At 38.9% G+C, this 19,188-nt stretch overlaps 1 protein-coding gene across 2 annotated transcripts in view; it reads right to left on the reverse strand.

Moving 5' to 3' along the window:
- Positions 1–19,188, reverse strand: part of Armh4 (armadillo like helical domain containing 4) — a 123,625-nt gene that overhangs the window by 12,916 nt on the left and 91,521 nt on the right. For both annotated transcript variants that reach the window (XM_047542475.1, XM_047542476.1), the window contains exon 6: positions 6,120–6,151. In XM_047542475.1, coding sequence (XP_047398431.1) covers positions 6,120–6,151 — 32 coding nt within the window. The remainder of the gene's footprint in view (positions 1–6,119; positions 6,152–19,188) is intronic.

The following is a 19,188-nucleotide window of genomic DNA, read 5'->3' on the forward strand; positions in this document are numbered from 1 at the left end:
GCCTCTTGTACTTGGTTTTCCATTTCATTCTTCAGATTTGGGAAATTTTCTGTTATTATTTCATTGAATAGATTGTTCATTCCTTTGGTTTGTTTCTCTAAGCCTTCCTCAATCCCAATAATTCTTAAATTTGGCCTTTTCATGATATCCCATAATGCTTGTAGATTCTGTTCATGATTTCTTACCATCTTTTCTGTTTGGCCAACTTTGCTTTCAAGATTAAATAATTTGTCTTCAATGTCTGAGGTTCTGTCTTCCAGGTGTTCTATCCTATTGGTTATGCTTTCTATGGAGTTTTTAACTTGGTTTATTGTTTCCTTCATTTCAAGTATTGCAGTTTGTTTTTTTTTCAGTATCTCTAACTCTTTATTGAAATGATCTCTTGCTTCCCGTATTTGGTCTTTTAACTGTTGATTGGTGCGATCATTTAATGCCTGCATTTGCTCTTTCATCTCCTCCTTCAATGCCTGCATTTGCTCTTTCATCTCCTCATTAGCTTCCCTGATCGTTTTAATTACGTACATTCTGAACTCCCTTTCTGACATTTCTTCTGCTGTGCTGTCATTGGGTTTTATTGATGTAGTATCTAGGTTTGTTTGGGACATTTTCTTCCCTTGTTTTCTCATATTGGTCAGTTGTCAGTGGGACCCTGAGATATTGCAGTTTTCCGCTACTGGCTTATAGTGTCCCGGTAGATTTCCAGTGTATCACCTCCCAGCCTTCAGTAGCCTGATGTCTTGGAGGAATCTGATAAAGCAGCTCATCCGAAGAAAACTGCCCCTAGCCCCCTACTGGTTCCACGGTTTGGAACTGGCTCTGTGCGGAAATGCTCTCACTGTGGGCCTGCGCCGTGCAGCTGGTCATGTGGGAGGAGCCCACTGCCGGAGTGTGGAAGGCTACCTTGGGAAGACTCTAGCTGCCCTGCCCGGTTCCAATAAGCCACCTCTATCTGGGCCTGCCACCCGGGCCGAGCTTTACCCAGTGGGCAGACTCACCTGTGGCTCTATTTCAGTCCGAGTCTCTCAATGCCTCCCCTTCTTAACTCCTGGGTTCTGGAGCGACTAGGGGTGCAGTCTCCCTCTAGGCCGCCATCTTGGATCGCCCCGTGAAGAGAGCCTGCAGCCAGAGTGGGCAGAGCCGCCTGAAGAGGTCTCTGGCTGCCCTGCCCTAATCCCAGAGGCTGCTTGCTGATCGCGGCTCTCCGCTGGTTCGTTGCCGGAGTACACTGCGCTGCAGGGGCTCCGGGACTCGGAGCTTGTTCTGGTCAGAAAGGCTCTCACTAGCAGGCCAGTTCCGTTCCGAGAACCTGGAGAAGCTGGCTGTGTGGGCGGGGCCCACTGCCGGAGTGCGCAGGGCTGCCTGTGGATGACTCTAGCTGCCCTGCCCGGCTCCGATAAGCCACCTCTATCTGGGCCTGCCACCCGGGCCGAGCTTTACCCAGTGGGCAGACTCACCCGTGGCTCTATTTCAGTCCGAGTCTCTCAATGCCTCCCCTTCTTAACTCCAGGGTTCTGGAGCGACTGGGGGTGCAGTCTCCCTCTAGGCCGCCATCTTGGATCGTCCCCTGTACTATTCTTATGCTTGTATCTTGCGTACAAATTTTAAATTATTTCCAAATAAAGTTTAAAAATTTTTAAATAGATGATAGGTCAAACTATGTCTAGATATACTTGTTCTTAGTTATCTGGCTTTGGGATTTTGGGTTTCTTATTTGAAATTTACGAGAAAATTATCCTTCTCATAGATTTGTTGAGGAATTTCCATTGTCAAGAAAGAAATGAGAGGGAGGAGGGGGCAGGAGTATGAAAGATGGTGGAATGAGACAGACATCACCCTATGTACATGTATGATTACACGGGTAATATGAATCTACATCGTGCACAACCATAGAAACAAAAAAGTTGTACCCCATTTGTGTACAATGAATCAAAATGCAGTCTGTAAAAATTTTTAAAAAGCAAATAATTTAAAAAAAAAAAAGAAAGCTCTAAGAAAACCAGATGATACATGGCACTGCTTCTGGTTTGTGAGATTGGGACAGTGACCTTGGGATTTCGATGCAACTGTGGTTCTCCAACTTGAGCCTGCAGCAGCATCACCTGCCAGACTTGCTAAAACACAGACTGTTGGGTCCTCTTCCCAGGATTTCTGACTCAGTGGGTCTAGGGTAGGTCTGAGAATTTGCATATCGAGCAAGCTCCCGCACCATGCTGATGCCACTGGTCCAGACCACACATGAGAGTCACTGCTAAGAAGCCGTATCTGGGCTGTTCATCTTCTGAATGCCTTTCTAAAGCTAGAAGAAACAGAATGGTCTTGGAGACATTAACAACAGGGCTGGTATTTATTACATAATTTAAGTAGATACTGCATCTTCAGTTTTAAGAAGCACTTTAGATGTTGAAAAGATACATCAATAGGTAGCCAAAGTAAGATTTGCCTAACAAGCATCATTAACTTGGACCAGGAAGTTTAAGGTTATTGAAGGTTATTGTCCATCAGTGTCCATTTTTCTTCTTCTATAGCTATGAAGCTTCCAATTTGGGACTGGGTACAAAATAAAGATTACTGTTCCTTGGCTTCCATGAAGCTTGGTATGGCCAGGTGATAAACTTCACCAGGAAGATATGTTCATGGCATGGGCAAATTCCAAGACATGTTCTTTTAAAAATGGAACAGAAATCCATCTAGAGACAAGATGTTGCTGGTTTTCTCAGATATAATAAGGAAACAAAGACATTAGAATGGTTGGCCTCGAGTCTCATGCAGATTTTTTAACCTCATATACAAATAAATGTCAACCACTTCTTTCTATCATTCAAGGGACATTTTGGGTGGTATTGTGGGAACTGGGTTAGGGTTTCCCTCTTGACCTCAGAAGCACTGGGACTACTGTTTTGTTTTGGTTTTGGATAGCCTTGCATAGAAGTAACTCTTCTAAAGAGAACAATGTTTATCTGGTACATTCTAGAATGTTCCAGATCCACTGAAGAAAGACTGAAATATGTTCTGAGTGAGTTTAGACTCAAGCATTGTTCATTGAATTCTGGCCCAGAATGCTCACATCCCAGTTAGTAACCATAAGGCTCTATTTTCCTGAAATGCTGAAAAATAGAGCATTTATTGCATTGTCAGTGTTTCCTAGTGAGACTGGTTACATCCACCATGGCTTATTCTCATGGTGCAATAAAGCACATCCGTCACTAATGATGTAGTCAGAAATACTTGATTGCATGGGATATGTACAGTGAATTTGTTACAAGTAAAAAATATAAGGCTTAGAAACTGTATGCACAGCACTTTGTAAAAAGAACATACATATAAATGCATTTTAAAATGTCTGGAGAAATATACCAAAAGGTTAACAGTGATCATCTTTAAGTAGTATTTTCTTTTTTTTTTTTTCTTCTTGTTTTTCTACTTCTTTTAAAATTTCTAAAATAAGCATGTTATTTGAATGTAAAAACTTTAATAAATAAAAGACATTTTTTAAGGTGCCTTTATCTGTCCTCTTAAGAAGAAAGAAGTATTGTTAGCCTCCCCTTTTTCCTCTTTATTTCAAGCTAGAATATGTACATAACCAAATTGGAACTGCCACCCACAAACATAAGGTGACCTTGGAAATGAAGCTCATAAACGGTAGAGCAACAGATAGGAGCAGCTTGAGTCCCTGTCGCTATGTCAATCCAAATTAACCTTTGACTGTTATCTCCAGATTAATAAATGAGCAACAAACTTCTGTCTTGGTTAAGCTGTTGTCCTTGGGGGTTGTCCTCACTCACAGCTGATCTAAGTCCTAACTAACATGGAAAGACTAAACAACAACAACAACAACAAAAAGGACAATTCAGAACTTTTGAAAACACGACCCTTTCCAGAGCCCAGTTAACTAATAGAGAACCAACATCAAAACAATGAAGCTAAACCAAGAGGGTGTCCTGGCTTGGCTGAAGAGCCAAATTAAATATGTAGTTTAGGATTCAGGTCTAAGGGATTCTGAGATTTTCATTAAAGAGACAATAGTTACGCCCTTAAATTCTGCAGATGATGATTAACAAGACTTCTGTAGATGGTAGATGAAGGAGGGAGGAGGGAGATGTATACATTGTATACATACATATGAATGGACACATCAGGTGAGCCAAGTAATATTTCAAGCATGGAGGAAAGAGGGATATGGGGAAGATCAGAATGAGTCCCTCCAAGAAGAAATAAAAAGACAAAGATATAGACATTAAATTTGACCACCCTTGTTGGAGTCTTAAATTTTCTACTTCCAATTTTTTAAATTAAAATACAATAAAGAAATATAGGGAAGAAATTGAAGAGAGAGCTGGAGAAACTTCAAAATAAGCCAGAAAACGAGGGGCCACACATAAAATTGTTTCTCTTGATGAAAAGGGTCAAAGAAAGCTCTAGTCTTTTGAGTCAAGATAAGAATAAAGGGTTCATAAGAAGAGAAAATAGAAATGTTCTCTAAAGTTGCACAGATTTTTAAAGGCAGTGATAAATATACACACATCACAGACATACACACAGAGGTAATAAGTTTTGCAATATCAAATTTCAAAGTGGGTTACATTGCAAAATTAATTTTTTGGTTTTTGTTTTGTTTTTGTTTTTGTTTGTTAGTTTGTTTTTTGTCTTTTTTTTTTTTTTTTTTTTTTGTACCAGGGATTGAATCCAGGAGAGGTGCTTAACACTGAGTCACATACTCAGCTTTTTTTTAAATTTTTTTTATTTTTTATTTTTTATTTTGAGACAGGGTCTTGCTAAGTTCCTTAGAGTCTCACTAAGTTGCTAAGACTGGGCTTTGAACTTATAATCCTCCTGCCTCAGCCTCAGTAGCTGGATTACAGTAATGCACCACTGCACCCAGCCAAAATTAATTTCTTAAATCAATTTTTTTGTCCTTTTTTGTAGCTTAGAGGGATATTTTCTATAGAAACAATGGCATTTGGATTCCTAGACTGTTTAAAATTCTTTGAATCATATTTCCCCCAAAACAATAACAAGAAGTGCTACCAACATAAATATATTCAATTCTACACTTTTAAATTTTTCTTCACCCAAATCATGCTTAGTCTATCTGATCGTAACTCCTTTGCACAATTGGATCCATTACAAATACCAAAATGGTCTCCCCTGACCTCAGCAGTCTTAAAGTTAACATCATTTTCAACATAAACAAACACAAAACTCAAAAGCTATATATAGTAAATTTTACTGAAAAACAGAAACATAATAGAATTAAAATAGTTAAATAATTTTAATTACAACTGAATATTTTTTCTCCTTTAACATTGAGTATAAAAAAATAAACACTAGTAATTTAAATACGGGAAAACGATTCAAATAATAAAAAATATATGGAATGCCACAAATGAAAATATATTGAGACTAGAGAACTGGAGGTAACTCAATATCTAATATCGTAAAGATTTCCATTTAACTGAAACCCCAGTTAAGTCTGAGCTGGGCTATGATAATAGAATCTGACAGAGGCTACACCAAGGAATTCAAGACTCCATCAATATTTTCATGAGCAATTCCAGTTTAAAATTAAGAAGTAATCAAAAGTGAAAATTTGGAGAGGGTTGAAAATCAAAAGAAAATGAAAATATGAACCTGGAAAGAAGTTAATATTGTCAATCTCCATGTAAGCAGAATTGAGACAAGATAGGAAAATATCTTTCCATAGTTGGCCATCCAGACAAGTCAGCTCATTAACACTTGAGAAGCAGCACTATAATAAACTACACACGTAGCGTAGATTCTTGTCACATCACACTGGGACAATAAAAGCCAAACCAAATTGGATTGCATTGCTGAAACTCCCTAGAAGAAACTCCACCTGGATATGTCAAGAATATTATTCAGCTGAACATACAAACTATGGTATATTCTTATGCCCTTATAAGAATGAATACATTGGTACTTCAAAGACTAACATGTCTCCTGTGTTCTACAGGAAGGAAACTGAAGGCAGGGCCTTTCCTGCTGGGCAGCTGGAGGAGGTCCTGTATCTTTGGAATCAAATAAGGAGTTCTCAAAGCTTTTGTTTCACAAAACCATGTGCCCTTCAAGATAAGTCCAAAGAAAGAAGAGATTTTTCTTACCTTATCTTTTAGTTTCTCCATCCAGCTTCTCACTAGGAAAAATAAGAGAATAAAATGTTACTAGCTGTCTTTTACTTACATTGCATAGTATTAAGTTAATTTGACACACCAAAGGGATTTGGGGAATGAAATACAATATGTCAACAATATTAACATAATGGCAATAATGGTCTTATTTTTATGCCCTCTTATTTAGAAATACAACAGAAAACAACCCTTCAGTCATTATTAAATGAACAGAGATTTTTTGCTTGCTAAATAGTTTTCCTATTATTAATGACTGCTTTGGGGTTCAGGAGGTCTGGGGAAAGACAGAGGAAATCACCTTTAAAGTATCACATTCACTTTTTTCCCTGACATTTTTCCTTTAGTCTTATTTCTTATCTTTCTCAGTTTTTCAGCTCAATGATAATGCTGCACTTGGATCAATGTCAGAGAGCAGAAGATAAGAGGACCAAGGGGCAACCAGGGTGGCCTGGCTCTGGCTCCAAAGAGAAAGAAGTATCTTCAGTCACAATTGAAGATGCAAGAATCCAGTCAAAGACAAGAACAAGAAGTATTTCTGAAACACATGCAGCTTGTGAACTGTACCACACTATGACAACATAATAAAAGCAATAATCAAGTAATATTTATGAAAGCCAACTGGGAAGGACTACATCAACTATGAAATTTTATGTAGATCATAATTATGATATTATCATAATTATGAAATAAAGATGTCACATGTATGATTACACAACTGGTGTGAATCTACATCATGCACAACCGTAGAAATGAAAAGTTGTACCCCATTTGTGTACAATGAATCAAAATGCAGTCTGTAAAAATAAAAAATCAAAATTAAAAAAAAAAAAGAGTAGAAGGAAGCACCAATCAAAATGAAGACATGTTTTAGAACAGCCACGGCAAGGGTAGTTTGAGGTGGGGAGCATTTTACCCTTAACTGCCTTTTAATATTAAAATAACGTTCCAACACTGAATAAATATTCATTTTTTGAAGTATTTTATTAGTGAAGATTCATTTTTAAAGCCAAAAAATAGGCAAAAAGACAAACACATCTTCATTTTACCTTTATTATCAAGCAAGAGAAATCGGTTTAAAATTTTTTCAGATTTCCTTGACCTTTCTTTCCTCTCTGGGAGTTTCAACAGGTAGGAAGGAAGGAAACACAGTGGCAACCTTTTCTTACAGAACCAGATAGTAAATATCTTAGGTTTTTTGTGTATACAGTCTGTCACAACTACTCAGTTCTGCTGCTGTAGTGTGAAAGCAGACATAGATGGTATATAAATAAATGGGTGTTCGGCTATGTTCCAGTAAACTTTATTTATAGGCAATGAATTTAAATTTCATGTAATTTTCATATGTCATAAACATTTTTCTTTAGTTTTTCTCAACCATATTAAAAAGTAAAAAGCTTTCTTTGCTCACCAGCTATATAAATCAGTAGGCAGACTCGAGTTGGCCCATGGACCATAGTTTGCTGACCTTGGCATAGGTATACTCGATTCAAGAAGTTGGCGTCTCCATTTACAACCTGACTCCAGTAACAGCACCTCTGACACTACCGACCATAGCTGACTCGTGCCTCCCAGAGCACATCGCAAGTCCTGCATCATTTGACCAGCAAACTGACAAGCATGAGAGTCACGTAAGACTATGCTCAGGGAAAAGAAAGGGAAACTGAGGCTCAGAGAAGCTAAGAGAGTTGTCCATGGTTTTTGTTTTAGTCAGCTTTTCATCACTGGGATTAAATACCTGACAAAAACAACTTAAAGGAAAAATGTTTATTTCAACTCATGGCATCAGAGGTCTCAGTCTATACGCAGCTGACGCCATTGCTCTGGGCCCAAGTTGAGGCAGAACATGATGAGGGGAAAGGCATGGCAGAGGGAGCTGCTCCCCTCATGGCAGCAAGGAAGCAAAGAGAGAAATGGGAAGGGGCTGCCAAGAAGATGCACCCTGCCAGGGCACACCCCCAGTGACCCGCCCAGTGACCTACCCCTGCAGCCACATCCACCTGCCTGCAGTTACCCCAGTCAGTCCAGTCGAACTGATCAGGTTACAGGATGGACTCATCAAGTTACAGCTTTCAATTTCAAAATTTTACCTCTGAATAGTCCTGTATTAACACCAGAGCTCTCGGGGACAACTCATACCAAACCATAACAGTTACCCAGTGAACAGTCACTGAAATTCAAGCCTGACTTAACAATCCAGGAGCAAGTCTTCCCTACTACCCGTTTCTTTGGTTGATAACATCACTCCGTCACTCTCTCAATTTGAAAATGTGGACAAACCTTTGGCTCTTCCGCTTCCCTCAGTTCTTGGCTTCAATCTCTCAGGCAAAGGTCCTTGTCAAGACCTCTCAGCCTTTTCCTTCCCTCATGAGTCCATCTGTCACAACTGGGATTCAGGCAAAGATGACGGTGATCAATCAGGATAAGATCAGGGTCATGGGAAGGACTGAAGGAGCAAGTCCCTGGACCTCGGGAATGAGTCCAGGGCATAGTGATTCTTGGAGTGGGTCCATGAAGAAGTGAAACTCACCCTGATTCACGGAATGACTTTGGAGGAACCAGTGAACCTGTAGACCTTTAGCTTCCTCATATGTGAAACGGTGATGGCAAGAGACATCTTGAAAGATTGTTGTGACATTAGAAATAACATACAAATTTTAGTACAGAACTTCACACAGAATGACTAGAAAACAGAAGTAAGAATTCTAGGGCAGGAGGGAAGGAAGAAAGATATACTAGTCTTATGTTAATGTCAGTTATGCCCAAGACATATTTAAATTCAAACAAGAGAAAGTTCCATTTCACTCATCCATTCAACAAATATTTGCCATGCACAATGTGTTTGACCAGGCATTGTGCTCTATAGTGGGTCAGTAGAAGTTAGGGGACCTAACTCCAGGGAGGAAAGGGTTAAGCCATCAAATTGGTAATGAGAAGTGGATGACAAGCAGAAACAAAGGTACTGAGAGAGTGAGGGATAGAGCAAGAGGACAATTATTGGGGTACAAGGCAGAACCCCAACCTTAGGCAAGATGTTTGGAATCAGAGAGAAGCAGGTATTATAAAGGAAAGGTGAGAGCGGGCTTGCTGGTGTGAGCACGTGCTGATGTGGAGGAGCAGAGCTGGGCAGGCTGACTACTGGGAGGGGGCACATCAAGGGTGCCCAGAGAAGAAGAGGAAAGGAGGCACAGAGAGCCAGGGTCTTAGGCTTGTCCAAACAGGCCTCCCTGGGAAACTGCCCATATCCAGTTTCTTAGAGTAAATTTCATGAAGCCTTGCTTTGGGTGGTTCTCTAAGGAAGTAATTCTCCACTGGGGGCAGGAAGGCACATCAGAACAGGAAGTTGCTAGGTGTGCAGGTCATTTGAAAGAGCATGTTCAATGGATCTAATTCTGTAATTTGTAAAAAGAAAACCAGGCAAAATCTTCTTGGCTAGTGAGAGGGGTAAAGCACAGAGAACAGTAAGCAAGTATTTTGGTAGATATAGGTCTAAAAAGATTGAGAAACCCAGTCTGAGAACCACAGTGTGAGACTGGTTGTAATCCCCCACGAAGAATGTGAGGCCCCTGGGGCCATGCCTTGTCCTTCTCAGGAAATCTTCCAGGATCCTCAGCATGGTATTGGACACTCAAGTGCTTAATAAACATTTTCCTTCTTTCAACAATTGATTTCACAATTTTTGTGTAAGCATGATTTTCTTTCATAAGGATTCTGTAAACTGTTTCCAGCAAAATGTTCACAGTAGAATAAAAATGAAGCTTAAGCATGGGTATGAAAGATGGTAGAATGAGACAGACATCATTACCTTATGTACATGTATGATTACACGAATGGTATGAATCTACATTGTGCACAACCACAGAAGCGAAAAGATGTACCCCACATGTATAAAATGAATCAAAATACAGTCTGTAAAAATAAAAATTAAAAAAGTGATCATTTTAAAACTTAAGGAATATAGGCATTGGGGTGTAGCCCAGTGGTAGAGTGCTCACTTAGCATGTGTGATGCACTGGGTCCAATCCTCAGCACCACATAAAAATAAATAAAGTGTTGTGTCCATCTATAACTAAAAAAAAATTTTTAAAGGAATATAAATTGATGAAGGAGTGCAAAGACAAGGAGAGAGAAAATTGGAAAAAAAGAAGAAAGAAAATCAGAAAGATTTTCAATAAAAGAAAAGAATTATTTATAAAGAGGAGAACCAACAGATGCATTTTTTAAAAGAGAGTGAAAAACATTACAAGGGTAAAAGGAGTGAAAATTGAGACAGTTTTTCAGAGATGTGGAGGTAAGGGAAAGATCTGCAATCAATATCAAAGGTCTTTACAAAGTTTAAATGTCTTGATCAAAGCTCCAGCTATAGAAGAAATGTATCTTAAACAATCAATCGTGGTGTGCACAAAAATTTTGTTTAGATGATATTCACTGTAACTTTTATGGTAGAAAGGAGACTGTAAATACATGATATCAATATCCAACAACAGATGATTGGTTTAAAAACTCAAGGGGAAACAAGACCTTATATTATACAGAGTGAAATTATATATGAAAATAAAATTATTTTGAAGTTGATCATGGGGTTGGGAATGTAGCTCAGAGACAGAGCACTTGTCTAGTATGTGTGAGACATTGGGTCCAATTCCTTGCACAGGAAAAAAAGGAAGAAGCTGATCAGGAATATAATAGATGTGATTCCCAATAAAGCAATTTCTATGACAAAAAAAAAAGAAAACCAAATTATTTCAAAATAAGTAAGAGCCCAAGTTTGTAGATAAAAATATGTGAATTGGGGGTGTAGCTCAGTGGTAGAGAATGTACTTAGTATGTGTGAGGTCCTGGATTTAATTCCCAGCACCCAAAAAAGAAATGTGTATAATTAGAACAATGCAAATCAAATTATTAACTGAATTAAATAACAGTAGTAGAATTATGGGTGCTTTTTCTTTTACCACCTATATTTTTAGGACGTGCCAAATTATATATGATTTCTTACTATTTTTGAATTAAGAGGAACACATTTCTTTAAAACTCATAAAATTCTGTAAACCTCTGCGAATTGAAGTTAGTAGTGATTGCTGATGGCGAGGAACATGAAGAGTTGAGACCTTTCCACTGGCTAATTCCTCAGCCCACAGATATAGATTCTAATCCCACTGGTTCTGCCTTATTTTCTTTCTTGAAATTTTATTTAATGCAAATTCAAAAGCACAACAATAAAATGAAGTCTCTGGCCTCCTTCAAGTAGGGAGAGTTACACAGAAAAAAGGTAGGCACAGATAAAGGTTACACGTGACAAGACCAAAACTAAGGTCATGCTGAGGGGGAGCATGAAGGCTTTTCCTCTAAGATCAAGCAAGGAGAAAGACGAAGGAGCCCACTCTTGCCATTTCTACTCTACATAGTACTGGCAGTCCGAGCCAGAATAATTAGGCAAAAGAAAGAAAGAAAACATATACATCTTGGAAAGAAGTAAGTTAAATGGGAAAATAGTAAGTTAAAAATACATTATCCTATCTGCACAAAACCCTAAAGATTTCGCATCGAAAAAAAAAAAAAAGTTAGAACTTATAAGTGAATTCAGTAAAGTTACAAGACAAAAAAGTCAACATACAAAAATCCATAGCATTGCTATATGGTAAACAAACTATCTGAAAAAGAAATCAGAAGAACAAACCCATTTACGACAGCTATAAAAAAATAAAAAAGTTAGGAATATATTTAACCAAAGAGGTAAAAGATATGTTCACTGAAAGAAATGGGAAAAGACACAAATAAATGGAATGATATCCTGTGTTCATGGGTTGGAAGAATTTTAATATTGCTATAATGTTCAGACAGCCCAAAGTAATCCACAGATTCACTGCAATCTCTATCGAAATTCCAGTAGCAATGTTCACAGAAATAGAAAGGGAATCATAAAAGAATACAAAAGACCCTGAACAACTAAAGCAATCTTGAGCAAAAAGAACAAAGCCAGAGGGATCATATTATCTGACTTCAAAATATACTACAGGGCTGGGGACATAGCTCAGTCGGTAGAGTGCTTGCCTCGCAAGGCCAAGGCCCTGGGTTCAAATCCCCAGCACCACAAAAAAAAATATATATATATATACTACAGTTGTAGTGATCAGAATACCATAGTGAAATTAAGTTTCCCCCTTTTGGAAAACCTCACAATGGGGATTAAATTTCAACACATGAAGCCTTGTGGGACACACTCAAACCAAGGCATTAATCATCAGAGTAACGCAAATTAAAACCACATGAGATATCACCTCACACCCATTAGGTTGGCTACTATGAACACGACCCAGGATAAAAAGTGTTGGTGAGGACGTGGAGAAAAGGGAATCCTTTCACAATGTTGGTGGGAATGTAAATCAATATGCCCACTGTGGAAAACAGTATGGAGCATCCCACAAAGACTAAAAATAGAACAACCATGTGATCCATCAGTCCCACCACTGGGTACTTATCCAAGGGAAATCAAATCAGAATGTCCGAGACATCTGCACTGCCACGTTCCCGGCAGCACTAGTCACAGTACCAACCCAAGGAATCCACCTGTGTCCCTCAGGGAGGAGTAGGAAAAGAAAACGCAGTGTATTTCCACAATGGAAGCCCATTCTGCCTTTAAACAGAAAGAGGAGAAGGAGGAGGAGGAAATCCAGCCATTTACAACACGATTAAAGAACCTGGGGGACACTATTTTATGTGAAATAAGCCAGGTACAGAGAGACAAATATAACATGACCTCGCTTATATGTGGAATCTGAAAACCCGGAACTCACAGCACAGTGATTACCAGAGGCTGGGGATGCTAGAGTTAGTAGACAGATTGGTCTAAGGATACAAAATACCAGTTACATAAAAGGAGAAAGCCTAGGAAATTTATAATACAGGTATCCCAAACTACTATTCATAATATTTTTGATCTTCCTTTACTTTCAATAATGGAGTTTTATGAACTATAGTTATCCCAAACATATACATACATTTCCTTTCACAAACGGGACAAGGGATGAGAGTCAGAAGAGACTCTCTGGGCTAATAAGTATGATTTGTTCAGTACTTCACAAAAACTTTGTAAGTTAAGTATTATTATACCCATTTTACAGACAAAGAAAAGGAAGCTTAAGTGCTGAAATCACCCAGCTGAAAAGTAGCTGGGCCAGAACAGGAACCCACACTCTGAAGGCTATAATACCTATCAGGGGGTTGCTTTGAGGAGAGGTATCAAGCCATGGTGCCCCTATCAGAGACCACATTCTACAGGTGGGGGCACACCCAAATTGGGGGTGTTAGCTCACCTTACTCTGACTTTTCATTATCTTCTCCTTCCTATCCCCTATCTGCCTGTGTGTGTCACCCTCTGCCTGTCTCCTACCCTCTGTTTCTGTATAGTATCTTGCAAATTGTGTTTTTCTTTCTCTTCCTTTTTCTCTTTTTCTCAGACTGTATGCATGTGTCTATTTGGCTTTCTCTCTCTCTCTCTTTCTCTCCTCTCTCCTATGTCTTTCTCTTTGTGTGTGTCTCTTATATATCTATCTCATTCAGACAGAATAAACTGGATTTCTTAGTTCCATGTTAGCCCACACATTTTTCTGACTCTGTCCTGCCTGCCAGGGTCACAGCACCTGGAACACCACTGGGCAACAACCTACTGAGTAGCAGAAGTCCTGGGTGAGACTCAAAACTCAGAATGAGCAGTGCTGAAGATACTGAGCATGGGGTCAGAGGCACAGGGCTGCCGTGATAAAGAAGACAAGACAAAAACAGGAGCAGATTCCTGGGGAGATGATCATGGGGCTTATTTCAACTACACGGAGTTTAAAGTACCTACACTATATCTTTGTAAGTGTGTTTTTTGGTGGCTAAGATGTGGATATGGAGAAAAATAGACTGAAGACAAAAGTTTAGAAGTCACCAGCATATTGATAGAAACTGAAGTCAAGAGAGTGGAGGAGATCACCCTAGCACACAGACTGTATATTAGCTAGGGTTCTCCAGAGAAACAAAATCAACAGGTTATACACGCACAGAGGGGCTGACCTGTGAGAGATTGGCTCACGAGATCCTGAAGGCTGAGACATCCCTAGATCTGTCATCTGCAAGCCGGAGACCCAGGAGAACCGATGGTTTAAATCCAGTCTTGTCCCAAGACCTAAGAACCAGTAGGTTCCGTGATATAGTTCAGTCCCAAGACCTACAGGCTTGCGTCCCAGGAAAAGCCAATGTCTCAAGTGCGAAGGCAGAAAAACTCATGTCCCGGCTTACGGTCTGCCAGGCAGGAGGAATTCCCCCTTACTCAGCATTTTTGTTCTATCTAGGCTTTCAACCGATTGAATAAGGGCCACCCACTCTAGAGCAAGCAATCAGATTCACCCCATTTCTGGCTCAAATGTTAACCTTATCCAAAAACATCCTAACAGACAGTCCAAGAATAATGTTTAATCAAATGTCTGAGTACTCTATGGCCTAGCCAAGTTGACACATAAAATTAATCATCCATGGCACAGTGAAACTGCAGATGGTCAAGGTCATAACCCTAAGGAACCCCAAAATGTAAAGGCTAGGCAGAAGAGAAAGGGCCAGATGAAACAAGGAAGAAATAGAGGGGTGCAGAACCCTGTACTATTTACATGAAGTAATCCAGCAGAGCTCATTTCAAGTGTTTATGAAGATGTTTTCATATCTCATTGATGAAATGAAATATGAGTAGGTTCCAGGCAGCAGGAAGTAGACAACTTCAAGGGACCCATTATTCTGGCGACCCCATCAGGGAAATACAGCAACTTTCCTCACTCCTGAAGTGCATCCTCATTCTCAGAGAATCCTCCGTCACACCTAGTCCCAGAAATAATCCACTCATTGTTGCCCCCTTTATTGTCTTTCCCAAATAAGCTCCTTGCAGCCATACCCTGTCTCAGGAGCTGCTTTTAGGGAGAACTCAAACTAAGACAGTAGTCTAATTCTGCCACCATATAGGCAGGTTGGCCCTTTGCCAAACCAATTTCATTCATTTGTGCATTAATACAAACTATTAAAGTGAAAAGGAAGGAGGTAAGGAAGGCAGGCATGCTGGTCAAGTTTAAGGTAAGAGCCATCTCCATTCATCTAAATTAATTCCAATTGAAAATCTTCAGGCTACTCGTATTTTTAAAATACACCCTTTCCATGCAGCTTTGTGTAAAATATACTTCATAGTTAGGTTCATTTAGCTCACATTCAATTTTGCAAGGGTTATAAATATAGTCTCTTCAATCAAATTTTCAACATCACATCTTTCAATAATGTAAGAAACCTGATTTTTATCTTAATCGATGGAAAGAGAAATGTATGTTCTGCCTAAATAAAAAATGAAGTATCACAACATAGTTTTTTGTTCAAAGCACATGTAACTAAATTCCAATTAGAGTTATTTCTAGAGTGTCAAGAAATAAATGAAGACCAGCTCTTTTTCTTCCTTGTTATTTAACCATAAGTGACCTTTCTAACACAAGAAACAAAGATTTTTTTTCCATCTTACATAACACCTAAGAATAATGAAATTTACCAAGTTTTAAGTAGTACATACCATGTTTTTTTAAAGAACATTGAGTTTATCTAGCTGTGAGTTGTTCTCTGATGATGCTAAATTTACCTGCTTTAAAATCACGCAAAAACCCTATCTATAATCATTTGCTCTTTACATAATTACAGAACAGCAAGATGCCGATGAATAGAACGACCTACTTCTTTGCATAGGGCTAAGTGAGCAGTAATTGTGCCTCCAAGAAGCAATTAATTCTGAAGGTCCTGAACTGACATTTACAGGAAAGGGTGCAAAGAGCCCAGATACCCTAATCTCTGCTTTCAAGTAATATTAGGAATATCTATCTTTACTGCAAGCTTAGGAATGGTACCAGACACTACAGGAAACAGGTAGAGAGAATGTCTTGCAATCAACTGCATGTCCTGCCAGCATCACTTATTAACACTACTGGTACTGACAAACTACAAGCCTTATTGTCACAACTCTTGTGATGAGAAGACTATCATCGACCTTATGAAAATAACGTGATGCACAAATGAAGAAGGAAGAACCCCTTGGTGTGTCTTCCTATCTCTTCCCAAAAGGGAATTGTACAACATTGCTTACTCTGTTCACCAGAGGAGAAAACAATTTGTTCATGCTCCTACAACTGATCATGCAGGAAAGGAGGACTATCACTGCTTTTTGCCTAAGATATTCTGTCTTTGGGGGGTGCCTTGGAGGGAGTACTGGGAATTTAACCCAGTGGTGCTTTACCACTGAGCTACATCCCCAGCCCTTTTTATTTATTTATTTTTTTTTTTATTGTGAGACAGAATCTCACTAAATTCCTGAGGCTGGCCTCGAACTTGCAATCCTCCTGCCTCAGCCTTCAGCATTGCTGAGATTACAGGTATGTGCCACCACACCCGGCTTGCCAAAGATATTCTGAAAGCTCTGCTGAGCACTGAGGTATCAGATTTTTTCACCAAGGAGCATAACAGGGACATTTAAGGACCTGAAATGCTCCTCTCATGAGATCTCATTTCACATTTGTACTACCTGATCTTCAGTTCATTTGGAAAAAGAGAAAATACTTTGGCTTTCATGCTTATGTTTATTTATTTGAATTGACCCATAATAATTGTACATTGTTATGGTTTGGATGTGAGGTGTCCCCCAAAAGCTCACATGTGAGACAAAGCAAGAAGGTTCAGAGGAGAAATGATTGGGTTATGAGAGCAATTATTACATTGTGTATTTTTATATAATTCTTCAGTCCTACTGTTCTGGAGAACATTAGAACTTATTTCTTTTATGAAACTATGTTTTGGTACCTGTTATTTAACCTCCCTTTATCTTCCCTCCTCCCACCTTTCCCAGGCTCTGGGAATGGTTACATCATTGAAGTCTCTACTGCAATGAGATCAGTTTTCTTAGACTCCACTTACAGGTGAGATCAGGCACACTTGTCTCTGTGTGTGGCTTATTTCTCATAACACAATGCTCTCCAGTTCCACCCATTTGCTGATAATGACAGGATTTCCTTCTTTTATGGCTGAATAATATTCCATTTTGTATATATACCATATTTTTTATCGTTTCACCAATTAATGGACCCCTTGGTTGATTTCATATCTTGACTTGGGTGGATAGTGCTGCAATACACATGGGAATTCAGTTATCTCTTTGATATGATGACTTCATTTCATTTGGATGTATATCCAGAAAGTAAGATTTACTGGATCCAATACTTCGCTTTAATTTATTTATTTGTTTTTTATTTTTACAGACTGCATTTTGATTCATTGTACACAAATGGAGTATAACTTTTCATTTCTATGGTTGTGCATGATGTAGATTCACACCATCTGTGTGATCATACATGTACATAGGGTATTGATGTCTGCCTCATTCCACCATCTTTCATACCGCTGCCCCCTCTTCCCTCTCATTTCCCTCTATAAAAATCTAAATTTCCTCATTCTTCTCTTATCCCTTACCCTCCCACCCCCATTATGTATCATCATCCACTTATCAGAGAAAACATTAAGCCTTTGGTTTTGGGGGCTTGGCTTATTTCACTTAGCATGATATTCTCCGATTCCATCCATTTATCTGTAAATGCCATAATATTATTCTTCTTTATGGCTGAATAATATTCCATTGTGTTTACCACAGTTTTTTTACCCATTCATCTATTGAAGGGCATCTAGGCTGATTCACAATCTACCTATTGTGAATTGAGCTGCTATAAACATTGTTGTGGCTGTGTCACTGTAGTATGTTGATTTTAAGTCCTTTGGGTATAAACCAAGGGGTGGGATAGCTGGGTCAAATGGTGGGTCCATTCCAAGTTTTCTGAGTAATCTCCATACTGTTTTTTAGAGTAAATACCAAAATATTAAATTTAATATAAAAATATTAAAAAATAATTTTAGTGGTAGATGGACACAGTACTTTTATTTTATTTTATTTTATTTTTATGTGGTGCCGAGGACTGAACCCAGTGCCTTGCATGTGCTAGGCAAGCCCCCTACCACTAAGTTATAACCCAAGCCCCCAACACTTCATTTTTAATATAACATTTACAGTTCTCTGAAATCAATGTTATTTTGCTCCCAGTGCAAAGTCCAGTTTGTATGAACTGCTTTGCTTACCAGATCCCCTGATCTAAAATTTCCCATCTCCATATTCAGATGAGGTTTTAGCAGCATAAAGTCCATCAGTCCTACACACAGTCCCTCCCATTTTCACTTTTATGTAAAGTGATCAACCACTTTAGCTTCAAGACAGGCCCCCAGTCCTTCTTCTTGATCTGGATTTGGGTTCCCACTGATAAAAGCCACAGCTTGTTACAGGGCTGAGGTAAAGGAAAGATAGGCTAGGGACCTTGTGTTTGCCAGTGGCCCTTATCCATAGTTTCTGCATTATTCTACTTAATCGCACGAAGCTCCCACTTCCCTTGTGCTCTGACACAGTCAACAGAGGAAATCAATCAGAAGTCGAGCTCTGAATGGGTTCTAAAAAGGTCTCCAAGGCAGCGTCAGAACTTCTTCTCCAAAGTTCCACCTCTGTCCAAAAGTCTTCACTCCCCAAAATAATGGGCAAATACCAAGCTGTACCCTCAAGAGAAATAAAGTAAATCTTTGGTTAAGGACACCTGAGCATTGAAGATTAAAGGGAGAAAGTTTCAGTTACAAAAGATAAATAAGTACTAGAGAACTGTCATTACAGCATAGTGCTTCTAGCTAACAATCTTATATATTTAAAATTCACTAAAAAGGTAGATCTTTTTTTAGGAGGTACTGCTTGATGTTTTGATGTATGTATACATTCTGAAATGATTGCCACAAACTAATTAATATATCATTAACATATCTTCATGATTACCATTGTGTGTGCATGTGTGTGTTGAGGAGATTTAAGTTCTATCCATTAGGAGAGCAGATCTTACATTCTTACCACAAAATATAATAATAATATTAAAGGGGCTGAGAGTGAACTTTAGGAGGTGACGGATTTGTT

This window comes from Sciurus carolinensis, chromosome 2 (genome assembly GCF_902686445.1).
Source record: "Sciurus carolinensis chromosome 2, mSciCar1.2, whole genome shotgun sequence".
Classification (NCBI taxonomy): Eukaryota; Metazoa; Chordata; class Mammalia; order Rodentia; family Sciuridae; genus Sciurus; species Sciurus carolinensis.